This window comes from Archocentrus centrarchus, chromosome 4 (genome assembly GCF_007364275.1).
Source record: "Archocentrus centrarchus isolate MPI-CPG fArcCen1 chromosome 4, fArcCen1, whole genome shotgun sequence".
Classification (NCBI taxonomy): domain Eukaryota; kingdom Metazoa; phylum Chordata; class Actinopteri; order Cichliformes; family Cichlidae; genus Archocentrus; species Archocentrus centrarchus.
The window spans coordinates 11,850,992-11,877,848 of NC_044349.1; the positions used below are offsets into that span (position 1 = coordinate 11,850,992).

Below are 26,857 nucleotides of genomic sequence, written 5' to 3' on the forward strand. Positions count from 1 at the left end.
CAGCCCAACATTCATTTTTCTTCATTTCCTGTTAAGTAATTGGAAAAATTATACATTTTTCTTCATGTTTTGATTTAGAATGTAATGTGCAGTGTTTCCAATGGCTGGAAATAAAATGAAATTAAGGATGCCAAGCTTTACTCGTGCTTTTAAATGCACTGCTATTATTTTGAGCACAACTGTAGATATTACAGGAGATTTTTGTCATGTAATACTTCTGGCAGTACTTGCCAGAAATTCCTGTGGCTCCTTCAGTGTATATCCAATGCTGTGGAAGTGTTTTTGTTCCCTTCTCCTGGCTGATACCTTTCATCAATGAGGTCCCTTTTGACAGTCTAAAGATGTACTATTTCTCCTCAAATTGAGACTCCAGCTTTTATAATGAGCCTTTATTTGAAGCTAATTAAGTCTTCTCACATTTCAGTGGACAGAAACTGTTTTATTAACGGGACTTTTATTGCGAAATATTGGCAGGTAACAAATAGCAAGGCACTCAGTATGAATAAACCCAACACAGCAAAGAACAACACACTGGATTATATTGTTGAGTATTTAAAAGGTAGAGATGTACGTTATCCTTTCCTAAGATGTGTGTTACTGCCAGCAGGTGTTTATGTACCCATGTTATTTTCCCAGTGTTTGTTTCAGGATCTATGGTATTATTATTTTATTCAGAGCTGTTATTATTCAAACTTACAACTGGACCATGTTGGTCACTCTAGTCTTGTGAATCATGTTTGTGCTTCTTTTGTTTCTCAGTTCTCCGCAGGTAGCTGGCGTGCCACGCTTCAGGTTTGGCCCTTCAGAGGAGGTGCCGCAGACCAGCTCTTCCTCGCACTCGGACCTGGTGCAGCTCGCATCACAAGGAGGTACTTCACCACATGTTTAATCAGTAATCGTTATCCCCAAGGGATGTTGTGCACATCAAGATGTTCCGCAATCTCTTTTCTTTAACTGCAAAGTAATTCTTCTCTTCAGGTCTTGGTATGTTTGAAAGCCCCCTGTTCTTAGCCACTCATGAGGAAGAGTCTGGTGGACGCAGTGTTCCCACCACACCACTGCAAGTTGCAGCACCAGGTATTTGTCTGTCTCTGTCAGCCGGCCTTTTCACCAGCATCCTCAAAACTATCTGTTGTGAGCTAACTGTGAGGAAATTTGGGATGTGGGAGCACTACAAGTTTCTGAAAAGTTAAAATTTGTTTTCCTCTCCTTATATTCCAGTAACTGCCTTCTCTGAAGTGGCTCAGTCCGACACAACAGAGCACGCCTCTCAGTCTGTTCCCATGGTGAGCACGTCCACCCCAGGCCTGGTGGTGCCAGGAGCTGCCGGTACAGGGGAGGAGAGAGATGACGTCTTTCTAGAGCCAGACACTGATAGGTGAGTCTCACTCCTCTCAGCAGTTTGTCAGTCCTTGAGGTGATTGTGGGACTCAGACTTCTGGCTCTTTGAGTATTTATTTTGAAAATGTCTCTAATGAAAGGCTCTTGAAATGTGAGCTTTTCTTTCCACTCAGTTTCAGTAAGTGAACCAAAGTACAATTTTTCCAGCTGGAAAAACTATGAAGGTCATTATTTACATAATCTGAGGTGCATTTTGTGTGTTCCAGGCCCACTGCTGAAGTGTCAGTGGATCCTGTGGTGTCTCAGGGTGATATGGAGGAGTCAAGCCAGCCATCTGACAAGAGCAGCCTCCCATCCACCAGCCAGGAACCTTCCTCCAGCTCTGCAGGTACAGTACAGAGTGTGCCATTTCCCAGCTATGATTGTAAAATATTTTCTCTTTTGTTATATGTCATTGTTCTGTGGTGATTGTCATGTTGCATTTGTCTAGATACAAGCAGCGCTCCACCGAAACCCTCTCGTCCTGGGCCCAGCAGACAGCTCCAACGCTGGTCGGATAGCCGCATGAAGAGAGGAGGTAACGCATTCGAAAGCAAAATGAGCAAATTAATTTGCTGGTGTTAATCGTGATGTAATACAGACTTTGTAATGTGCACAAACACTTGGCAGTGTTTTTAACTCTTAATTTAAACGGCCACTCACAAAAGACTTAAAACATATTTAATTATGAGGTTTTTTTTATTAATAAAAACACCATACATTCATTGTGGTTATAACACATTTCATGCAGCCACTGTGCAGATTTTTTTTTTAACATCAGTATAACAGGCTTATCTAAAAATATGTTTACACCTTCACAGGTCAAGCTTTTCCTTCATGGAAACATGGGAGAAGATTTGCAAGATGAAGCACTAATCAAGTTGTCAAACTTAAACATAGAGCTCATCGTTCCCTTCAGAAAAACATCCGTTTGTTTTTTCCTCTCTGTATTCAGACTTCATGATGATCAGTTGTTATGAAGCATGTTTTTTGCTTCGCTCTTGTTTTTGTTTTTTTAATGTGATTAGAAACCTTTTGTAATTGCAGTCTATGCTGATGCTGTGTTTTTTTAAAAGGAATATAATAAACTTATAAACTGCAAAAGTTGTGAATTTTTTTTTTTTCCCAGTGGTCTGTATTTTATTTTATTTTTTTTAGATTTTCTTTGGACATCTGAAGAAGTTGTTGGTCTGAGGTGACGCGTTGGCTGTAGGAGCAGCAATGGCAGGACGTTCACCATCCATCCTCACGCTGTAGGATTTTGCTGCAAAAGTAGAAGTAACAAGGAAACAAGTTCTTTAAACGGTTAAATTAAATACTGTTACCCACAACTTTTTTTCTTCATGCCAGTCTGTACGTGGGTAACTTGAATGTGGTATAAAGCTGTTCGTCAACAGGGTTGGCCACAGTTTTTAGGACCTTAATGTTGGCAGCTCTTGACTACATGATGGCTTTTAAGTCTAGGAGTGTTGTGCATAGCATAAGAACTGTGGTTTCCTATAAACTGGATCTCCATTGAAATGGAAACCTTGACTTTGGTTATTCCAAAATAAATTTGAGCTCTAGGTAAACACCCTAACACCCTCAATGATCTGTCTAAATCTCCACCCTAACATACACATGGTCCTCTTTAGCATTTCACATGGTTAAGAGTTTACTACTGATGGATGCATAAAGGACTGATTGTGCTCCTGAAGTTGAGCAAGTATTCTGAAGAAAGGATTGCACGAACATCACAGTAACTACTTTCAACAGCCCCTCAGCTTTCATTACAGCTCAGTAAACGGTCCAGTTTGTAACTTACCTCTTGAGAAGACGTAGTATTTGTATCCCTCTGGGTCTCTGACGCTGGGCACAGACACAGCGGCTGTGATGGTGGAGGGAAAGCCTCTCCAGGATGTCCGGATGTTGATCGCTGGTCCTAAAACCGGGGCTGGAAAATAAATTGTGCCATGAAGCATGACGTTTTGGTACATTTAATATATTGTTTTTGTTTTCTGACAAAACTCTCAACCCTTATCAGTGGCACTCCCACATTCCATATGAAGGCCTGTTGTTTCCACTTTGCCTGTTATTTACAAGACAAACCCTCCCCTCCACACTGTGACTCTTTTTCAGAGCAACATGGGCTGCAGCTCAAGTACAAGTATCCGCCAAAGACTTGAATAAAGTCTGCAAACACAAACTTAACTATACTGAGAATTGCAGGAGGCTTTCCCCACCATTAAGATTAATGCACAACAAAATCATTATTAAAATCATAAATGAGTTACCTGCTTGTCGAGTTACTCGGTTGTGGACTGTGTAAATGGCATAGTGGGGTTTCCTGCCACATGTTGGGCTGGTCCCAGCTTGGTATGAATACTTCTGGACCAATCCCCCTGGGGAAAAAAAAAGAGAAAATTAAGCTCCTTACAACCTAATATTTGTTGAAAACAAACATGGTCCGCAGCATTTAATAGAATTCTCATTCAAAAGCAATGAACAACAAAATGAGTCTCTTTTTTGGCACTTTAAAGGACTTCTCATTTACCTCTCTTGAAGAAGTACACTGACTCTGACCTCGTCTTGTACTGAGGCACGGACAGCGCAGCGGTGATGTGGCCCCGCAGCCCATCAAACCCTGTTGTAATGACTCTGGGATAGCCAGGGTCCAAAGCATCATTTTCAAATCTCCAGTACTGGTTTCCCTGTGGACACCATGTAGCGCAAACCCAAACATTAAACTCCAGGTGACTAAAATGTAATATGGTTCACTCAGTGGTTCTGCTGAGATTAGTCAATTTACCTTGAAAATGTATGTCTTGCCCTGGCAGTTGCAGCGGGTGAACACAGTGTCAATGGGCGAGGGGACCCCCCACACTTGTGTGATCCCTCGGGGTGGACTTGGCACCCTGTTCCTATCCAGCAGCCAGAAGTAGTGCCCTATAAAATAATAAAAAATTACATCAGTATATACAGATTGTCTGGCTGCTTAAGATAAATTTAATGAATTTTATTGGTTTTAATTGTAACAGTTATGCTATTTTATTGAATTTTGCATTTATTTTTCTGTTGTGCACTATTTGCACTTTTAGAGTGGAGGAGCTATTTACAGCCCTCAAATAAAGGTATTAATAGCTCCATACATTTATATATGAACTGATTTTTTTTTCCACAAAATGTATTGCACCCCATCAAATTGTTAGACTGTTAAAATTAAACCCCTCTGGAGTAACAGCTGCTCATACAGCCTGTTATATTCATATATTTTTCCCCTTCTATATTCCAATAATGCTCTCTTATATGCAAATAAGCTGCTATTTGACTGGAATGATACCACTCCTATATTCTTTTATAGTTAATACTGTATATGAGCTGCCTGGCACTAACCTCTGAACACCACCATTGTGCCATTGCTCAGTGTGGTGACTCCACTGACAGGCCGCCCACTACACAGGTTTGTATCATTGCTGTCATCTGGGGAAAAAAAACACATTTGTGAGGAAATCACCTGTGAGATGAAAAAACATATAATCTCAGACTGGGTATCTTGGTGTTAGGTGTAATTTTCTCCTGCATTTTCTTTTTTTTTTCACTTCATGAAAGTACCTGAACTTTATTTCCAATTTCTAAGGAATGCTAGGTTCATTTACAGTGTGAGAAAAACAGCCAAATTAGTCACGTAACATTGCTCTGTTCACCCAGGGGTGTAATAATGAAATAACAACTGAGCTCATAAAACAGGTAGCAACCTGTAATTATATGTAATCAAAACTCAGAGCCTCCATTTCTGCAACAGTGTCAGGCTCGTAAAACAGATTAGATTTTCACAGAGCCAAGGGGAAAGAAATTTTTTGTACTTGTGCACGTCTCAGTTTCATAGAATTAGTCTCTGAGGTGATGTGTTTTCTGTGGATGACATGTAAAGAATCTGGTAAAATGATTGAAAAATAGTCTTGCCTGCTTGGTAATCTCTTGCATCATCTATGTTCAGGGTTTCTAGGGGCTTAGTTTCAGGTTTAGAGGGGGGCTTGGCTGGGTCTAGCTTGGATGGATCAGGTTTGTCCAGGGATACTGTGGTGGGTTCTGGTTTCTGAGTGCTGGTTGGTTTCAAGGTGTCTGCTAGCAGATTGTCAGTGGTCACACCGTGTGTGGTGTCATCCTGCACTGCAGCTGTGGATGAGGGAACATGGGCTGTCACAGGTTCGAGCTCTGATAACTCCTTGGATCCCAACGGAGAAGAACTGGTCGAGGGATCTTCAGCATCTGCCAGAGCAGAAAGGGTGACATCCTCCAAAGGGTGTGAAGTAGGTTCCTCCAGGATGGTTGTCGAGTCTGGTGTTGATGAGCTAGGGGTGGTGGTGACTATTAAGTTATCTAGGTCTGTGACAGAGTCCTGATTGTCCCGGAGTGCAGTTGAGACATCTAGTTCATCAGAAGGAAGAGTAACATCTGTAAGATCTGCATCTCCTGGTCTACGTGACTCCAGCTCTGGAGAGCTGGTTGAAGCAGTAGACTCAACTAAGGGTACTAAATTTGAAGTAGGCTGACCGTAGCTGTGGTCAGCTGCTGTTGTGAACAGAGGGAATGCCGTATCACTGGCATCTGGAGGGGGGGAGAAGCATTATAATTAACTCTCAGATTGAAATCACATTCATGCAGGGGCAGCAGAAAGGTTGTATAGATGGGTGTCAAAGTATAATGAGAAAAAATATTGAATAAATTATCCCAAGAAAAGTATTAGCTATAAGAAATGGAGAATAGTTTGAACTGTATGACATCATGCACTAAAAAATATTACAGTATATAATTCATATGCTCCCAGGATCTCATATACCTGTGCTCTCATTCGGGGCCTCTGCAGTGGTAACATCATCTGAGGGAGTCACTGCTTTGGTCACGGTGGGTTCAGTAGAAACTTGACCCAACAAGTCAGCTGTAGAAAGTTCATAGCCACTGCTGATCTCTGGGACTGGACTGGCCTCCAGATCTTCCAGTCCACTTTTGGAAAATTCATCACTGGTAAAGATCTGGTCATGCATATCTGGAAGAATGTGACAAGAGTGAGATGAGATGTGCACTTGGGCGTAAGAATTATGTAACTGCACTGGGAAAGATCTCATTATTTAGAGCCATTATTGCTCACCGTCAGTAAGATCATCTGGTGGATGTGATGTTGGACTGACCAGAGGAACTGAAGAGTCATCTGCTGGCAACAGAGGCGAAATAAGCAACAGGGTTCACACAAATGTTTTTAACCAATTGTCTTTATTTTTCCTGCATGTCATAACATGACTTCTATGTGACTCTGACAGAGAAGTTTGAATCCAAATGTGTCCCCACCCAAAAAAACAGTTCAAAGCTCTGATTTAAAAAAAAAAAAAAGAAAGAAAAAAAAGCTGAATGGTAGCATCATTTTGTGCTTTCCTCTTTTGTAATTGAGCCTGTGCCCAACCCTCCTACACACAGTCCACTCATGGTAACACTGCTTCCTTGTGTTTCTTTTGGCCTGTGAGGCGAATGCTCTTGGACTCAGTCCCCAAAGTAATCCTCTGTGACAAAACCACAGTGCGGCGGTCAACCATAAACATCCTCTTGCTGTCTTCCTGACATATGCCTTTTAAAATGCACCAAGTTCAGTTCATAATAGTCATCAAAGTACTCTAAAATATGTGAGCTGCAAGAGGGGAAATTTTGAGAGCATTTGTTTCTCTCATTGGGATCAAATGTAAGACGCGGTGTTGTATAACTTTCTTTAGCAAATGTCAAAAAGAATGACCTCACCTGGGTCGTTTCCCTCGCTGTATGTAGACTGCTGGTCTGTTGCTTCATTCAGAGTTTGATCTGTGGGAATGTTCATGATTAATAACATAAATGAACATTATTGGGGTAACCTTGTAGAAAAAACTAAAAAAAAAACCTAAACCAAACGAAACATTGACTGTCAATCCTAAATGAAGAATCAAACCTTTAACCAAGAAAAATATACCTTTGAGTTTGTTATCATTTACATTATTGCATGAACTAGTCTTCTTTGATGCTGTTGCACTGGCTTCCCCACTGATTTGTTCTGTGGTAATTAACCAAGACAGAAATTATTGTCAAATGTAGCCCAATGCATTGTTGCAGATTACTGCATGCACTGCGTGCTGCTGTTGTGCTGCTGCACTGTGCATGCTGGTGGTGGACATGCAGGCAGAATCAGAGTGACTGTGTCACATTCATCCTAGAATCTCCCTTCACTAATCATGCACATGTATTATCACAAATTGCCATGATTATAAATGTAGCATGAAACTGAGAGGGTTGATTTTAACATGCAGCCACCAACAGTATATGAGCTGATATATGAAATGATGACTAAATGTCATCTGCTACATAAGGGATGTATGACTTCATAGGTGAAATAAGTATTATGATGGAATCTATAGTGTTAAACATGCATTATGAATGACTCACATACACACAGGAGCTGAATATACTAGAAAGGACTAACCTTCTGCATCACAGTGATTATTGTAATCTGGACAGCACTGCTTGTACTTTACGCACTCGGAGTCACAGCTGCACAGCCGACCTCTTTTGAAGTTTTCTCCGCATCGTCCTTTACATGAGTTTTCTGTTTCACCATAACAGACATACACAGTGAGACTGCATGGTTGTTTTTTTTTTGTTGTTGTGGAATTGTTATATAATATGGCATTCAGCAATGATGAACACAAAATCTAAATTCTTGTTGGTGTCGTAGGCACAGAAAAGCCTCACTTGTGGTACACTGAGATTCATAGTCTTTGCAGCACTCTCCATAACTCAGGCAGTTGTAGTCACACTGGCACATGTAACCCCTGTAGTACTCGGCACCACATCGTCCTCTGCAACTTGCTGTCAGTAAGAGTATAAAAACAACAAATGTCAGATACACAAGGTACAGCGATAAGATGACACATGTGCTCTACTTGAGGGCACAGCCTGTACAACGCTGCCAGAAATTGATTTCTACAATAGTGTCAAACACATGTGGTACACACAGGTTCCCCCTCTGGTAAATAATTATTTAACAGAGTAAACATGAATGAGGCCAAGCACAAAAACCATGAAGCATTCTAGGAAAGGCTTTCACTAAAAACAAATGAAGGCACAGAGTAATCCAACCTAGTTTAATGTTTCTCCATGTTATACAAATGCCAGCTTATACTCACTCTGAGCAGCACTAAATTTCAAAGTGCAAGCCAGCAAAATAAAAGCACAAAGTACTGTGGAAGACATCCTCCGATATAACCTGAAACTAAGCACAACACACACAAAGATTAAATCATATTTCTATTACAGCATCAAGTATTTTGATATTTCAGACTGAAACGCCTAAAAGAGGCAATCCAGAAACAAAAATGTGACTTACCTTGTTGAAGCTGCTGAACACTTCTGAAGGTTTGACTGCTTCTGGCTGCTTTTAAAAGGCTGAGAGCCACAGTGTGACCTCCCATTAACTGGCAAATCCGGTCTAATTAAAAGTGTGGTGATCTCACAGGCTGTAGGGAGGGTCCAGACTGGAGGTCCAGACAGGATGATTTGCCGCAAACAGCTGGAAGGACATCAAAACACGTGTGTCAGACACATGGCTGACTTTACACACTTCTGAGCAAAAAAAAAAAAAAAAAAATATATATATATATATATATATATATATATATATATATATATATATATATATATATATATATATATACAGCTGTTCAGTCATAGGTAGATTCATAAGGGATTCTTTTAGCATCATGCCATCTTTGAAGTTTGTCAAATAAATACCTTATGGACACTCAAATGACATACGAAGCTGACTGTTTTCTTTCTGCCACCTTTATAATGTTATTTTATTCTTTATTGTTTATGTGGATTCCCTTTAGACGCTGCCTCAGCCACAAACACCTCCTCGGATCTATTTTAAAATAAAATAAACGCACATAGCAATTACTGTCATACTATATATTTATTACATTTGTATTTGAACAATTATTAAATTGTAGATTAAGAATAAAATCATATTGAAATCATGAAATAATCTGAGACTGTGCCACTTAAATATTTATATATACTCTCTGTTTTCCATGTTGGCAGCTGGATTTCTTGTTACTACTGATAAAATCCTTTTCAGCAGTTCATATGTCTGACATAGCTCATCTGCTCTTCGTATGAGAATTGAAAAGCCTGATGGCTGTGGGTACAAATGATTTTCTGTATATCTCCGTTTTACAACTGAGAGAGAGGAGTCTTCAAGTACTGATGTTTTTTTGTTCTATAAATCATGCAAGTGGTATTTTCCCATCATGTCATGGTTCGGTTAGGGGAAAAGTGCTCATTAGTACCTTCATGTCAACTCAATAATGATAACAGGATCTGGTTGAAGTGACCAAGCCTACCAAACAGTCGGGTAAACACAGACAGTACAGGACACATCCGCAGAAAAATTCCTCACTAATATACTATGATAAAAAAGAGTGCATTAATCCCATTGTACCTTCATTTAAATAGAGTAAGTGCACCCCCTTGTGTTTGGAGCCTTCAGTGCTGCTTTGGGATGTTTTGGACATGTGCAGAAGAAGGATAGTGGATATATTGGACAAAGAATGTTGAATAATGGAGCTGCCAAGCAGGAGGAAAAGAGGAAGACCACACAGAAGATTCATGGATGTAGTGAAGGAGGACATGCAGGGGGTTGGTGTGACAGAGGAGGATGTTAGGGATAGGGTGAGAAGGAAGCAGGTGATCCACTGTGGTGACCCCTAAAGGGAGAAGCTAAAAGAAGGACTGTCTGCTCCCTCATTACAACAACATGCCAAATATTCCACCAGAATATTTGTGCTTGGTGCTCAGTTTACTTTCCTAGTCTCATCAAAAAAAAATAATAACTAGTGTTCATATATTTTAATTTGTGTGTTGTAGTTGTATGTGCAAAAAAAGATAAGTTAAGAGACCTGTTAAGGTTTACAAAAAACACATTAAAAGTTTAAATTGTACTGCTGAGTTTATGTCCATATGGAAGAAATATAAAATTATCACTTCATCTAGAGGGTGTTTCTATTTGTCTTTACAGAAAGATGTGGCTTCCTCTCATTTTGTCTTGATTCTTCACAGACATGAGCAGTCTGTGCCCGCCTCCCCACGGGGCAACAAAGCCCACAGAGAGACACAACCCCAACCCAGAGGGACAGCCAGCAAATGGCAATGTTATCACTGAGATGTGGCACAAAGCAGTTATTACCACAGATGGATATCATACACTCTGGATCTCCTGGGGAGATTGGAGGACCACTGAGAGGAAAGAAAGCTTGTTTTTCTGTATGGAAAACTGTGTGTGCTTAATGAGCAGTGGTCTCCATCTTCTGTCTTGGCAGCTTTAATTGTCCGCCTGTTCAACCAGGAGTTAAGCTGATTTGAAAGCGCCTGCTGAGAGACAAAAACAGGGAGACACACAGGAGGAGAGGTGATGCAGAGCCACAGTGGACCTCATTTGCCAGATAATGTTTGCTCTTGCCATCTCCAATGTTGGAGGAAAAAAAAGGACTGATATTAGAAGCAGAGAAAAATCCTATTTGAGATCAAAACATTTCTGCAAAAAAAAAAAAAAGGTAGCAAACTCTTGTTCAAAACAAGAAATAGTGCACCAGTTGGTGTATGTTATCATCATTTTGTGTCTTTTGAGTTCAATTAGGCAGTCAGAAGAAAAGACTGACTGTGAAGTAACTAAACTGGCATCTGAAATTATTTCAGCCCCTTTAAAAATATGTTTTAAAGTGTACCATGTTATGTTATGAAAGACAGCACGATCACAAAGAGCCTTTAGAGGGAGACAAATGAGAGCATATCAACTGGTGTCGGAAGCAACACTCGAGCTGGTTAAGAATAGAAACAGCAACAGGTGGCAGGGATTGATGATACATAATTAAATTCAGCTGCTCATTTCATTTTATTTGTGAGATTTTTACTGGGGATTAAAGGCTCTAATAATCATCCCCCATTGTATTTGTGTTTGCAGATGGAAGAGGAGGACACTGCCAATCACGCTGTCCACAAAAAGAGTGGGTTTGCGTATAATCATGCAGCTTCTGCGTCGCCCTCCTGCACGTCCTCGTTCACTCAGCATACGGATGAAAAATATCCAACATCATCTAAATTTTCTTTCATATATGTCTCGGGTATATTCGCAAGTCAAGCAGATATCTTAAAATATCTTGTTCTGTGACTTTGTGGTCGAATGTTCACTGTAGCCTAGTGCAAACTGCAAAGGTGGAAGTGATCTAATCTAACCATCTCACAGGAAATATACACTAACTCAAATGCTGTGTCGAGCTGCACTTCAGTGTCTTTGACATTATGTTCTGCAGCACCTTGTATGGATTTCGATATTGCACTACTAATCATCAAGCATCAGCACCTCCAGCAAAGAACCCTCACTGCTCCCGTCTTTGATGTGTAACAGCATCAGAAAGGGCAAGTGAAGGTGCACAGCAGTGAGTTGCAGCAGCTGTGCAAGTGGTGACAGATTTGGTATCAACATAAGCATCCCCCCACACACACATATATATATACATCTAATACAGCCCCAGAAATAAAGGCTGCATGCAACCTCAAGAAATTAATCTATCTACCTAGAATTTTTTGCAACCCCTTTTAATCATCACCAACATTTTAAGTCTGCTACTTGATTGTGAGAAACGGCAACAAAAATACTAATACTTGCACAAGACTGTGCTGTGTCTATGATGCAACTCTCAGCAGGTCTGGATACTATCTTTTCTTTTTGCTGTTTATTAAAAATAATTCCTATTCTGCACAGTTAGCTCATTCTTGCTTGTAGTCAGCTTAATTTGAAAAATGTTTCTCCTCTTACACAAACATTACAGCCCCCATGTGAGAGGCACAGTGCTGAGTGTTGCTAACTGTCAGCTGCACCATGATAATCAGACTGCATTTTTGCACTTCACATTTGCGTGTATTTTTTTTTTATTATTACAGAAGTTTACTGCAGAAGTGTTCAGATGGCACATGACTACATCCTCATACCATTTTTAACTCTAAGAACTTTGTATTGAACGTTTGTATTTCTGGGCTGTGTCATGATCTTTTGAGAAAATCAGTTGTGTAGTCCTTTATTAATGTTTCACAGCAAAAAGGAGCAGCTTCATGTGTATTTACAGGCTTCACTGAGGAACTGATGGAAAAGATTTTTATTTTATTTATTTTTTTAACCTTTTCGCAGTCAATCAGCCTGAAATCATCACCTGCTGAAAGCCTTCTTTCAGTACTGATTTTCATAAGGAGGTTGGCATGGGGGTTAATATATTTCTGCCAAATGTTCCCTGAAAAATATTCTGCTTGTATGATAGAATCGCCCTTCAAGCTGCACTGACATGCATGCATTCAGTGATTTGGAGAATGAGAAAGAGGCTGGAACTGTCTTAAAATTAAACTTCAAAGGTTATTTCTTCATTTCATGATCTACTGACTTGTAAAACATCAAATTGCTGCTTTGTTAAACACTTTCATACACTTTTTTTTAATAGCTAGAGCAGGAAATCCTTATTACAAAATTGTTATCAACCCCTTTCAAATTACAGATGTCATTATCTGTAACACAATCAAGATTTACTCAGTTGTAGTACATGAGATGATAAATCCATACTTTGGCTGTGTGTCAAAAGTCTTGAGCCAGTCCTCATTTCTTTATATTTTGTTAGGAAAATGGAAATAGGTGCAGTGATTTGTTGAAACATGTGCAAACATACATGGAAATACAGTATATGAGGCAAAAACAGAATCTGTGCAATTAAAGATCAACATCTGGTATAAGAAGTCTTCAGGAATAGTTCTCCAGGCTTCTTGAAGGAGATTCAAAGCTCTCCTTTGGATGTTGGCTGCCTTTTGTTCTGCTCTCTGTCAGGATGATCCCACACTGCTTCAATAATGTTGCGGTCTGGGATCCAATCCATGACTTGGCCGGGTCTCTCTTGAAAAGGAGATTTTAATCTCAATGAGACTTTTACCTGGATAAATAAAGGATCGCCATGACTGATAGTGTTCCACTGTGTGTTTTTCTGCTTGTGTTTTTCATTCTCATGCTGAAAGATTAAGCAGTTGCCAATCAGACGCTTTCCATGGTGGATTAAAATCTTATGTTACTTTTCTGCATTCATAATTATGTCAATTTTAAGAAGTTCCCCAAACCATGACAGAGCCTCCATGGTGTTTTGCATATGGCTGTAGACACTCAGTGTTGTACCCTGGGCCAGATTATGCAATGGGCATTCTGGGCACGTGCTCAAGGGCTGTTGTGCAGTTGGAGAAAAATTATATCACTGGTAGAATACCATAGTCTGTATTTGCCCTGCCCCTTCCCCCTTGCACTGCTGAGGGTTGTAGCATCTCCCTAGCAGGTGGCTATGTACTTCCAAAATGAGTGAAGCAAACATGTTTAGGGCCCAGCTTTTATGAAAATTGCCATTTTTTTTTTTATTCCAAGTAGTTCAGGATGATAACATTCCAGTTAACTTAAAAGTTGTTGACATTTTCAATAAGGTGACATGCAAGTTAATCCCGAAGTTCCCTGTAGCAGCTCTCACTCCCAGTGGATTTATGACATGTAACTTTGGTTGGAACTAAATGAAAGAGCCAGGTATTGGTGTGAGTGTGCTCTCTATGTATATAATAAAGGGATTTCGAAGTGAGCCATCAAACAGCTTAAATTAAGAGCTACAACAACTAAGTGGAAACAAAATGTAACGGAGTGGAATAAAATACTGTTTCCGTTAGAATGTTAAGAAGGGTGACGCTGTAGGTCCTTAACGCTAAAGAAACAATAATCTTTGAAAGCCTATAATAAATTATGCTACAGAAGTTGTTTGGCTGTTGAACTCGGCTTGCCTGTTGTTGCATTTTGTTGTACAAATGCATAAATCGTTCAGGTTCGTTTCATTTGTATATTCGCTAGTTTGTGGAAAATGTATCCAATGGGCTGCCGGTATACACTCTTAGAACCGCCTTTTTGTGGTTGCTATGCCTACTACGCGTTTCTCTCTGATTGAGGCACGGAGCAGCCAATCAGCGTTGAGCTGGGAGGGAGTTTGCGTTCACACTGGAAACTGCCTGGTGAATTTCTACTACTAACATCAAACCGCTCAGGGTGCGCGCAAGTGTCGGACCCAGGCTGCAGAAAGACCGGGGATGGAAAATGTACTATAAGCTCTTTCTGAAAACTCAGTTCAGGTAATGCATTATTCCTTTTTCTTCTGTCTTCCACATTTAATGTGGCCCAAAATAGGTTGGAAAGACTGTGCTAATGCTACGCTATTAAAAATATCGAGCACTAGTAGACACGCTTGTTTGACATATGAAGGGAGGGAAATTCAGCTAACGCTGAAGGAGAAACTTGCGTGAGACAAGTACATGGGCAGAGATTATAAGATATGGCCAGAAACTGAACTTTATCTTTATGTTTCCGCAGAGGGATTTAAAATTGGCATAATTTATTGCGGTAAGTGTCTGTTTTACCGGGCTGCTAACATAAATATGTTTGATAGCCTTGCTCACACTAAAAGGTTATTTCTGCTCTGTGATGCTACTTTGCAGTCATTTTGGGGGCTGAAATGAATTTATTGTCACTGGGTGGCATTATTGGGAGCTGAACTGTTCAAAGACGGATCTTCTTGTATCTCGAGGGAGGTTGCCTTTTGTTACTTTCTAAGTTCAAGCAATCATGTAAAGCTTTGATTTAAGCACTGCTAATACTGGCCTTTATAGGCTGGTGTTGATAGTGATGTTTAATAGTTTTAAAACGCTGCATGCTGATACAGGTATATCCGCGGTAACCTGAAAGCAGCTGATAATATCAGCTGCCTCAGTGAGGAAACCCACAGACTGGATCAGAACCAGTCCTGGTTTTACTGCTGGACTTCACAGATCAGACACCCACTACGGGGGTTTCTAGGTTAGATGGAGGGCAGCTGACCTGACTGCAGATGTTATGTCCTAGATATTCATTGTCAACTCTTAGAGGCATTTGTTTGCCTCCATTAGTGAGTGACAGCTAGCATGGAGACAACTAAGAGAATCTGAACTTGTGAAGAAGAAGCATCAGATTTAATGAGATGTTTATAATAAAAAAAATAGACAAATTCTTTGGGTTGTCATATATTTGTTTGTGTTTCTTTTTTGCACCTTCAAAGACACTCTTTAAATTGCACCAAGATAGTGACAGAACATTGATATCGGCTAATTCCAGCCTTGCTGACTTGCGTATTGGCTATCTGCAAATACAATGGTGCCTATTTGTTGTGCCACATGATTTTTCCACTGGGTAAACTTTCAAAGATAGCATAATGAAGAGCTGAAAGCCCAGCTGTTTCTTCATTTTCCTGGCACAAAAGGACAAATAAATGAGGACAAATTGCTACTTTATTATGTAAAACATTTGTATTGTCCCAGAATTTCACAATTAGTGCATTCTTACTGAAGTTCAAAGAAATGTTTGGAGCTTGTCATGAGTCTCAGGTCTTTTATTAACACTGAAAAATACATGTGGGTAGTTTCAAAATACCCTGATTGTCGGTAAATACAGCATCCCTCGTGTAAATCAGCTCCACCCCCTCTCTCCAAGTTTCACTGTCACTCTCTGCTGTCTGCTTTCAAATGAAGGTAGATTGCATCAGCCAAATCTTGATTCCACTTTGCTTTATTCTGGAAATACTTTATCACATAAAAACATCTTCAGAGGTTTAAGGAAAAGTTGAAGAAAAAAAGAAAAAAATATAAGTATATATATTTTTTTTCTTTCATTGCATCACTTTTGAGGTGCAAGTCAACCACTGTCTGGTTGCACCAAAGAAACCAGTGTGGAAATCCCCTTTGACTGCCTGATAGATGCGTAGATGTTTTCGCTGTGACATTCTATTAGTTTGCAAACAGTTATAGTGTGAGACATGCCCTTTGCAACCTTCTTGTGCTACAGTAGTCAGTCTCCTGATGTTGTGTTTCTCTGTGTGTCTGTGAAAGCAAATGGCAGGAGTTGAGCATTGAAAGCTTCTGGGATCCTTTGATATCAAAGAGGTAAACAAGGCTCTCCCTTGTGCCTTGACTACAACAGGAGAAGTTTCTTTTCCCTCCTGACTCTGAGTCAGGGTGAGTGTGGGATGCAGAGAAAATGCTGAAAGGAGGGAGTTTACTATCATTAAATAAAGAAGAATGCATCAGTGTAAAGAAGAAGAAACAGTTTTCTTCCCTCTCCTGTTTACGGGCATCATTAGGACAGGTCACATTTGATCCGTCACTGTTCATTCATTTACCAAACTGCATGTTTGTTTAGACTCTGCAGTGATCTCTGCCTAAAAATCCAGTTAATCAAAAGTTAGATGGACCGATGGACCAAAAGGTAGACCTTGATGTAGAAGGACATGTTTATTGGTTTAAATATAAATGATGAATGGTTCTAGATTTGTTTTCTATGAGGCTGTTTGCTTTATTGATTATACATGAATGCTGCTGAGCTACAGAAATGTTTTGTCTGTTTTGTATTTTGGTTCCTTAGTTGACAACTTTGGTCAACAATGAAATAACGCAGCTTTTATATGTTGTCATAAAGTTTTCTACAGACATGTATTGTTGTGTTGATAGCAATCGCTGTTAGCACTAGCAAATGTTCTGTACCAGAAGGACCCCTTCCTCATCAAAATATTTTTATACTTTAATCCCTGGTTAGTGACTAAAAATAGACCTGCAGTAGAAACGTATTTAGGAGAATGCTTGTGAATAAAAAGCATTACAGCATTACGCTCATGCAGCTCCCAGTTTTTCAACAAAAACACTGATAACACAACAGCAGCAGGCAGCTGATTTACGTGCAGGCTGTATGCACAAGCGCAAAGAGGCGGAGCCGTTATAGAGACGGTGTGCTCAGGTTTTTCTAGCGTGCAATAAAAGCTTTTTTTTCCCCCTGTAACCACCATTAAACCTTTACTGGGACACAGCTGGAGGTCCTTCATCAACCACCTGATCAGCATGTGAAGAAAAGAGAACTTTGTAGCTGCTCCATCCACAGCTGTTTGTTTCACACAGAGAAAAACTGCAGTATGGAAGTTAAAATATGCAGGTGAACTGTTAATATGAAAAAGTATTTTTTATCAGATTACTCGAGTAATCGATGGGCTAATCGATAGAATACTCTATTACTAAAATAATCGATAGTTGCAGCCCTAGTTGCTTGTGATGATGCTGATTTTTAACTGATCATGTGGCTGAAGGACTGATGAGCTTATGCCATGGCAATTCCCAAAGAATTGCTGGACCTCCTACAATAGTCATTAGAATTTAATCAAACTTGCACACAATGATCATCTAATTGTTCTTTACCCACTACTGTACTCGTGGTCAAGGTCAAGGTTTTTTTTTAAAGCTTTTAATGGACTTGAGTGTCTCACATAGAATTGGATTCTGTTTATAACAGAATTTATATTAAAATGGTACTCACACAGTAGTTTGTATGGCCCCACGTGCTGGTATACATGCCTGACAACATTAGGGCATGCTCGTATTTAGGGCTGCAACGATTCATCGATTAACTCGATTAAATCGATTCTAAAAATTTATCGACACAAATTTACTGTGTCGATGCTTCGTTTAAACTCTGCAGCGCTCAGCTGTCTCGGTGTAAGCGGCGCTCCTCACTAGCATTAGCAGCATTAGTGCTGACGTTTTTTTGTGGGTTTATTGGGGGCTGGCAAACCAACATAGAACTGCATTACCGCCACCTACTGGACTGGAGTGTGAATCACTCACGTATACACAAGCACACATTCTAAAAAGCTCTCCGTCGCTACGATGGATTTTATTTAACACAGAGTGGATCATCACTAGAGTTGCCACCTGTCTCGTAAAATACAGAACCCCGTATGTTACGGGACTCCGTGGAATACGGCTCCGTAACATGCCGTGTTCCGTACTTTACGGGACGGGTGGCAACTGTCGCTGACATGCATTTCCACGCCTCCACTGCTCTCTGTGTGTGTTGTGCTCGCTGAGAATTTCAGCTGCTACTTTTGTCTTTACTTCCGCTGTAGCTACCAGAACTGGTTTGCTAGCGAGCGCGGGCCATTAGCACTAGCGATGGTTCGGTACGGGAAGGCCCGCCCCCCAGGACCGAGGGGCTCCTTCAAAATATTTTTTATACTTTAATCCCTTATTAGTGACTAAATATAGACCTGCAGTAGAAACGTATTTTCGAGAATGCTTGTTAATACAAAGCATTACACCATTACTCACACATGCGCCATGGCTCCCGCAGCCACTAGTTTTCCAAAACACTCATAGCAGGCAGCGGTTTTAACTGCGCAAGCGCAAAGAGGCGAAGCTGTGACGGTGAGCTCAAGTAGTGAAAAAGGAAACGTTTTTCCAGCGTCCAAAACAGCAGCTTTTTCTTTTAGTAACCACCATTAAATCTGTGAAACAGCTGGAGGTCCTTCATCAAGCACCTGATCAGCAAGTGTTAAGGTGAAGAAAAGAGAACTTTGTAGCTGCTCCATTCACCGCTGTTTGTTCACATGGCGAGAAACTGCATTACGGAAGTTAAAATATGCAGATAAACTGTTAATAAAAAAAAGTATTTCTTATCCGATTACTCGATTAATCGCTGGAATAATCGATAGAATACTCGATTACTAAAATAATCGTTTTATGCAGCCCTACTCGTATTGAAACAATGTTTCCTGGGGAATCTCCTCCCAGATCTGGACTAGAGAGTTATTGAGCTCCTGACAGTCTGTGGTGCAACCTGGCAGCATCTGATGGACCAAAACATAATATCCAAGAGGTATTCTATTGGATTTAGGTCAGGCAAGCATGGGGGCCAGACAATGGTATCAAATCCTTCATCCTCCAGGAACTGCCTGCGTACTCTCATCACATGAGGCTGGGCATTGTCCTTCACCAGGAGGAACTCTGGACCCACTACACCTGCGTAGAGTCTGACAGTGGGCCCAAGGATTTCATCCCGATTCATAATGGCAGTCAGGGTGCTGTTGCCCAGCCTGTAGAGGTCTGTGTGTCCCTCCAAGGATATGCCTTCCCAGACCCTAGTTCAGCACCAAACTGGTCATGCTGAGCAATGTTACAGGCAACATTCTCCACGGCTTCTTCAGACCCTTTCACATCTGTCACATATGCTCAGGGTGAACTTGCTTTCATATGTGAAAAGCACAGGGAGCCAGTAGTGAACCTGCCAATTCTGGTATTCTATGACAGATGCCAGTTGGGCTCCATGGTGCTGGGCAGTGAGCACAGGGCCCACTAGAGGACATCAGACCCTCAGGCCACCCTCACGAAGTCTGGTTCTGATTGTTTGGTCAGAGACATCCATACCGGTGGCCTGCTGGAGGTCATTTCGTAGGGCTCTGCCAGTTATTATTCTGATCTTTCTTGCACAAAGGTGCAGATACCAGTCCTGCTAATGTGTTAAGGACCTTCTACAGCCCTGTCCAGCCCTCCTAGAGTAACTATCTGTTTCCTGGAATCTCCTCTATGCTCTTGAGACTGTGATGGGAGACACAACAAGCCTTCTGCCAATGGCACACATTGATGTGCCATCCTGGATGAGTTGGACTGTGTATGCAACTTCTGTAGGATCCAGGTATTGCCTTATGCTACCAGCAGTGACACTGACCCTAGCCAAACTAGTGAAAAAATAGTCAGAAAAGATGAGGGGGAGAAAATGTCAGTGACCTCCACCTGTAGAAACATTCCTGTTTTGGGGGTTGTCTCATTGTTGCCCCTTTCATTAACACCAAAGCAGCTGAAACTGATTAACAACCCCGTTTGGTACTTAACTGGCTAGATCAATATCCCAGAAGTGTAGTTAACTTAATGCTATACTCTGATTTAAAAAGTGTTCCTTTAATTTTTTTTCAGGTAATATGTTTTAAATGTGTAAACATGAACCATCTCAGCTTGTATCCCTCTCCTTCACTGATCATCATTGAACTCATAAGTTGGCAACAATGTGATGAACTCATTGTTGCCAACTTACCAGCTTAGATTTAGACCTTCTGCAACTTTTTTTTGGGGGGGGGGTTGTTTTCTAAAAATTGCCTTGTGCTGCTAAGCAAAGCATCAAATACTGGCCAATAAATATGCTATTCTGGTCAGCCCTAATGTATTCAAATGAGCAGTGGTGATAATGTTCCAGGAATTCTCACTATATTGAAGATTTTGACTGTTCAAAATAGTTTGGAAACATTAGAGAGCTGTTGGTTATAGGTTATATTTGTATTTCCATGTATTATATCATAATACGTGGATACTCTTAGGTGTGTGTTCTCATTTGTTGACAAATTTCCCCCTGCAGTGTAAGGGGACGGCAAACACAGTAGAATTATTGTGGGAGACCAAAAGTATGAGCACCTAGGGATCATTCCAGTTGAAATATGTAGTAGTTACAGGTCATTATCTATGCAGACACAGAACGTGAGTAGGCTGGCCACCTGAGAAGACAATACAGTCAGTGAAAAAGTACCCAAACATCTCGTGACACCCTCAAGCATTGCTGACTGGCAGTTTCTCACAGCTGCTGCACACAGCCAATTACTGATCCATATACACGCCTTTCCAACCTGATTTTTACCCCCGACAGGTAAGCAGAAGGAAGGCAGAAGTTGGAAGGATAAATAAAAGTGCTCCCTGTTCTGCATTTTAATTTGAAAGAACTAGATGCCTGCACTGAGCTCATACTTTAAGATAACCTGTTTGAACAGCCCTTTTGCTTGACCTTTCAAAAATGCTCATGCACACACACAGTTGAGCTCTCCTACAAAGCATTATAGGAGCAACATGATCAATTATACATGTGTGTCTTCATATGTAGGCTGGAGTGCTGCAAGGCCTTCCCTTGTTTTTGCCAAGCAGGGCAGGACCTAGAGGCAGGAAATATGAGACAGGAAGCAGTCAAGTGAACCTCTTATGTAATAAAAACATAAACAGAACACTTTCAATTCCAAGCTCTGTATTTACAGTGAAATGTATTTCAATAAAATGTTGTATACTTTAAATTCAGTGTCAATTACATGTGTGAAATTTAGATGAAAATGGGTGATAACATGATTAAAAAAAAAAAAAAGAAGTCTTGTACAAGCCCTGTGTGTAAAACCATGACCTGTGCCTGAGGTTATGAGCGAGTCCAGCCAAGCTCTTCTTGTTGCAGATGGGAGGATCCTGAGGCAGGATGGCGCATTGGTCTTGACCCTTCAGCTCTGGCCCTCGGTCTGTTTCTGAGTTACTAATTCGTTTTATGCTGCGTTCAGCAGAGCGAGAAGGAGAGGTGAATTAGAAAGAAAATCATTTACTTAACAGGAGCATGGAGAGTGACTTCCATTTGAGATTATTTTTAATTACTCAGCCACAAGGAGGGAAACCTCTAATTCAATGACAGGTTGTGTTTTCATTTAGTTTGACTGTATAATGACTTAATGCAAGTGCATTTTATCTTTTTGCATTTATTATTCAAAATTCCAACTGAAGCATTCAGTTAATTTATAACAGCTGATAATTAATCTGGAAAAATGTTTAATTTTAGGTTTATAAAGACATTTATCAAGCAAAGCTTTCAAAATGATGTTGGTTGCAGGATGAGGAATTAATTTTTTTCTGTGCTTAATATTGTAAATATGTTTTTGACTGTTGGTCATACAAAACAGACATTTTAAGGAAGGTAATTTAAGCCAAAATACTAATTGATCTCCACGGGACTACTTACCTATTCTTTGAAAATCACCTGACACCTCAGGCTGCTCTCAAATGACTGAGAGTAGTTGTAGTAGGCTTGTAATACGGTGGCTTTATCTGGCACAGGTTGCACTGGCCCTTATTTTTGTTGAGTATTTAAAGGAACATCACACAAAACCATCTAATCTTCCCAAGTCTCACGCGTTTTGTCAGCAGGATATCTGGTCCTTAGTAGAGCTTTCACATTTTTCTTGTTAAATGTGAGTCAGCAAGCAGCTTCCAGGTGCATTTCACCCACATTCCAGTGGTAGCTGTGCATTACATACTTACCAAAAATATATATATATTAGACAAAAAGCAATCGCATAAACGTCTTCTTCTGCTTTTTTTTTTTTAATAATTTCACATCTGTTCAAATATTTTAAAAAATTCATGCCCATTTTTAAAACAACTGAATACATCCTTTTATTTCATTTAATTTTTTGATCAGCATTTTAAATTTATTGATAAGCCGAACAATTTTTGGTCCCATAGCCCGCTGTGGATGTCTACCCTCACACAGCTGGTCATGCCAGGCTTAGAAGTGATGCTCGCCTGGCACGTTGTCATAGACTGGACTGGACTGGAGCTGTATGCTGCAGTAACAAAAGCACATTCAGGCCGGGACAATGGGGGAGCTGACAGTTCGGGTTGTGTTTATCACTCTGCCTTTTCTTTCTCCCTCACTGCCTTCCTCCTGTTTATTGTGTTTGCTGTCTCTCTGCTTCTCTCTTTTGGTCTCAGTCACTGAAGGCTCGTGCATACGTTCAGCGGGCAGCCCATTTATCACTGTAAGAGAATTGTTTCGCACAGCGTTGCTTCGTCATTAAATACAGGGTGTAATTCTGTCATGGTAGTGACAGTGATCTGATTGTTGGGTTCAGTGTGTCATCATTAAAGTGCAGGCTCTGTTCTGGTGCGCTTTTGTTGACTCATTTGTTTTGTGGGCAGCAATTTGTGGGTGCTGAAATTGTTGTCTATAATTGTAGCAATCATGTTTTTCTTATAATAGAGCAGCAATGAATCACCAAGAGGATTTTGTATGTCCAGTATGATCATGGTCCCACTTAGACAATTGATCCCATCTTTAAATTCAGATGACAGCCCGACTGTCTGTTTTTGTTTTGTTTTTGTGATCAATCACTTTAATGATTTTGATTATGGGATATCAGCAAGGACGGAAGAATGCTCATTGCAAATTACCAGAGCTGAAATAGGAAGGCCCATAGATATTTAGTTTACATGATAAGAGAGAAAAGCAGCATATCCTTTTAATTCTGAAGGTAAAACAGCCCAGCATTCAAGCATGTGATTTCCTTGATAAAGTATTTGCATGATTTGTTTATTATTAGACTAGTTAAAGTTAATCCAGTTACTCTAATAATGAACCGATGAGAATTTTTTGATAATCAGTCGTTTTTTTTTTTCTCTTTCAAGCAGTAGCTAAACATTTTTTGGTTTCAGTCTCTCAAAAGTTAATTTTGTTGTCTCATATGTGCTTTCATACAAAAGTTGGTGAAAAGTTGTGGTCATTTATATATGTTAATTTTGTTTTTTTTTTCTTTTAATATCTTACTGTAATGCAGGAAATCTCTGTCTCTCTCTGTTTGTTTCTTTGTTCAAAAACTCCTACACAAGCAGGATTTGAGCAACCAAGCTTGGCGCTCAGGTACATTTTATGGGCCCATTATACTTGCTGCGTTGGTCGTGTTGCTCACAAACAGTGATGTTTCAACTGCTCTGTATAACTGATATCATTGCTGAGGACGTGAGTACTCACTTCAGTATTCTTCTGAGCGATAGGTATCACCACTTTGACAAAACCTCCACATCAGCGATGGTATAGGAGCTGAAGGGAAGTCAAAACTAGAAGCAAAGGAAGAAAGGAAGTTTTTCAAAGTATTTTCCTGAAAGCCTCATCTTTTCAAACTGTAATATCTCCCTCTGTTATCTCTGAGCTTCTGTGCTGATATAGCTTCACTGGTAGTGAAAACTGACACAATCGTACACTCACGTCTTCAACCCCAGGACTCACGCACAAAGTTACAAAAATTGAGAGCTGCAGAACCGACCGAAGCGTAACTTAGGCCAGTAGATGAGACGTCACTTTTGGCGTTCGGTGCTGTTCTGCTAAACAGCATTTGTACACCTGTAACACCTTATAAAGGTATCATTTTTTTTTTTTTTTTTTTTTTTAATTTCATGACAGTAATATAGGGCACTGGGGCAGACCCAGGACGTGCTCAAGAAATTACATCTTTTGGTTTGCTTGGGAACACTGGGGGTGTCCAGGGAGAGGGAGGTGTAGGCTTCTCTACTTGGACTACTGCCCTTGTGACCCAGACCCAGATAAGTGGCAGAAGATGGATGGGAACAATTTTTAGTTTTAGCTTATCAGTTAATCAGCTGTTTGTTCTGTGCTTATAAAGCATGTAATCATATTCCACTTTCATGTTCTCATTATGTTAGTGATGATGATGAAGATAGGAAAAAAAAAAAAGATACAATCCAAAGTATGAATAATGTAATGGAACTTGAGTTTTAACAGGTCAGTACACACAGTTTTTATAGTATAGAAAGAAACTACAAAACACCCACAGTGACGTCTTTCTCTAAATTATAACCCTCAGTAGTGAGTCATCCAATTGGCTGATGTGGCAGAAGAGTGCCGAAGTCTGTTGGTAACAGTGAAGAGGCAATTAGGCCTGACACAAAATGATCTCTCCTCCACGCTTCGCCAAATCAGGTTTAAAACTGATACTGAAGGACAGGAGAGTTGCTCTGCAGTGCAGCAGACTCTGGTCGGTTCATAGATTCGGTCTGTCTGTCCTCGTCCTCCCTCACGGTGTTTCACATCTGCACGTAGGTAACAGCAGTGAGTCTGACTGCTATTTCTGACATCTTAGTAAATGCATTTAAGGATCATTTTAAAGCTCTTTAAAAACACTGATTTGCTCATTACCAATGAATCTGTTGATTATTTGTGAGACTGACAAAATGTGAAAATTTCTGTGGATCCAACATCTTGTCAATATTATAGTCAGTATTCATAGATTATAAATATTGACATGCATCATATACAGATTGCTATATCTTGTTGTGCAAGTGAATTGATTGATAAGGTTTTATCATTTGGTATTAATGAAAGATATTATTTTGAAACCTTTGCTGCCTGTTTAATGGAATCCCTTTTTTTTTTTTTTATCTCTTAGTCACTGCTTCCTTTTCTTCCTGTCCTTCAGCTGTTTGAAGGCTTGTTTATTTACCTGACTGATTCTGCAGTTTGGCTGGGTTTGTGTTACCTTGTTCCTCACCTCATCTATTTTTCACCTCTGTCCTTTTTCTTTCTTCTTCCTCTGTTCCTTTGCCTTAATTTCTTTCTAACACCTGCTTTGCTTCCAAAGCTTGTGACAAGTGTGCCTTCTCAGAGGTTAGCAGATCATCTTTATTTTACACTCGGCTGTGTCATTACATTTAACCCAATTCCATTTTTATTTTGATCTTTGAGCCAGATGAGAATGCTGTTCTCTGAAAGTGTGAGGAGACACATGGGGACTCATTCATCTGTTCTCTCAAACAGAGGAAGGAGAAAAGGCAGGTGGAGGTGGTGAGGAGGTGGGAGTTTGTGTTGACCTTCCCTCCCTCCCTCTCTCCCTTCTTCTCTTCTTCCCTCCCTCCCTTCAGAGAGACATCTGCTAGTAGATCCATCTCTGGCAAAAGCAAGAGGAAAGGAAATAAAAACTGAAATGTTTAGTAAGGGCGGCGAGGATGCATCATTTATATCCTGCTGGAATTAAATAAATTGTGGGTAGTTCTTGTTTCTGTATGAGACCTTATTTCATTCCTACCTATCAGCTTTTTTTAAGTCCTAATTTTTCATGGCAGCCATCTGTGTGCTGTCAGGCAGTGTGAGGGTGGCAGAAGAAGAGGTTAGTGTGTCTTTAATTGATAAGGCTGGCTGGATTCTCTCTCTGTGTGGCTGTTAAAGATATATTTTCCTTGCATTTAGTTTTAGTTGCACTGTCTGTCTGTCTGCTTTTCTTTTTGTTTGTGCGATTCTTTGACCTTTAATGCCTAATGATCCAACACCAAAATAAGGGTTGATCAGGTGTGTAGAAATGAAAACAGGGGTAGGGAAACAGAATTACCACTGGCCATTTGAAATGTTGCCAGAGAAGCATTTTTCAAGTCATTTCACTGCATGTTTTCTCAGAAAAATGCATAGAAATGTTTTCAGTGCATTTTAAAGTGGTGGATACTTGTTTTTTCAGAGTGGATGACAATGCCAATTTTCAGGGAGTAAATCGGCCTATATATAGACAGATTTTTTTTTCTCCCTCCTCATCTTTTCTGACTTTTTTTTTTTTCCACTAGTTTTGCATTTGGCTAGGGTCTGTGTCACTACCATTATAAGATACCTGGACCCTGCAGAGGTTGCACAGGTAGCCCAACTCCTCCAGAATGGCACATTAATACGTGCAATTGCCAGAAGGTTTGCTGTGTGTCGCAGCACAGTCACAAGAGCATGGAGGAGATTCTAGGAGACAGAAAGTTACTCTGGGAGAGCTGGATGGGGCTGTAGAAGGTCCTTAACCCATCAGCAGGACTCGTATCAGCTCTTTGTGCAAAGAGGAACAGGATGAGCACTGCTAGGACACTATAAAATAACCTCCAGCAGACCAGTGGTGTCTATGTCTCTGAC

General features: G+C 40.3%; 3 protein-coding genes across 3 annotated transcripts in view; 2 read left to right on the top strand and 1 right to left on the bottom strand.

The window, feature by feature from the left end:
* Positions 1 to 2,344, top strand: part of tprb (translocated promoter region b, nuclear basket protein) — a 28,313-nt gene extending 25,969 nt beyond the window's left edge. Inside the window, exons 46-51 of the mRNA XM_030726765.1 lie at positions 760 to 869; positions 979 to 1,077; positions 1,222 to 1,378; positions 1,608 to 1,729; positions 1,832 to 1,918; positions 2,202 to 2,344. Coding sequence (XP_030582625.1) covers positions 760 to 869; positions 979 to 1,077; positions 1,222 to 1,378; positions 1,608 to 1,729; positions 1,832 to 1,918; positions 2,202 to 2,248 — 622 coding nt within the window. The 3' untranslated portion in view covers positions 2,249 to 2,344. The remainder of the gene's footprint in view (positions 1 to 759; positions 870 to 978; positions 1,078 to 1,221; positions 1,379 to 1,607; positions 1,730 to 1,831; positions 1,919 to 2,201) is intronic.
* A 63-nt stretch (positions 2,345 to 2,407) lies between these two features.
* prg4b (proteoglycan 4b) lies at positions 2,408 to 18,696 on the bottom strand. The gene is made up of 15 exons (XM_030726767.1): positions 18,667 to 18,696; positions 8,762 to 8,944; positions 8,562 to 8,647; positions 8,128 to 8,244; positions 7,859 to 7,981; positions 7,147 to 7,206; positions 6,509 to 6,568; positions 6,200 to 6,406; positions 5,323 to 5,967; positions 4,753 to 4,839; positions 4,169 to 4,305; positions 3,914 to 4,070; positions 3,654 to 3,761; positions 3,185 to 3,313; positions 2,408 to 2,644 (listed from the first exon to the last, which is right to left on the bottom strand). Exons 1-15 carry the CDS (start codon positions 18,675 to 18,677, stop codon positions 2,535 to 2,537), a joined length of 2,220 nt encoding a protein of 739 aa, XP_030582627.1. The 5' UTR covers positions 18,678 to 18,696; the 3' UTR covers positions 2,408 to 2,534.
* fcho1 (FCH and mu domain containing endocytic adaptor 1) overlaps positions 14,517 to 26,857 on the top strand; it is a 67,114-nt gene continuing 54,773 nt past the window's right edge. Inside the window, exon 1 of the mRNA XM_030726766.1 lies at positions 14,517 to 14,619. The gene's annotated coding sequence lies outside the window, so the exon portion shown is untranslated. The remainder of the gene's footprint in view (positions 14,620 to 26,857) is intronic.

Coding starts and splice junctions, on each gene's coding strand:
- prg4b (XM_030726767.1), bottom strand. Junction 8,245..8,561: donor GAAATTTAGTGCTGCTCAGA/GTGAGTATAAGC, acceptor TCTTACTGACAG/CAAGTTGCAGAGGACGATGT. Junction 3,762..3,913: donor AGTGTACTTCTTCAAGAGAG/GTAAATGAGAAG, acceptor TTTTTTCCCCAG/GGGGATTGGTCCAGAAGTAT.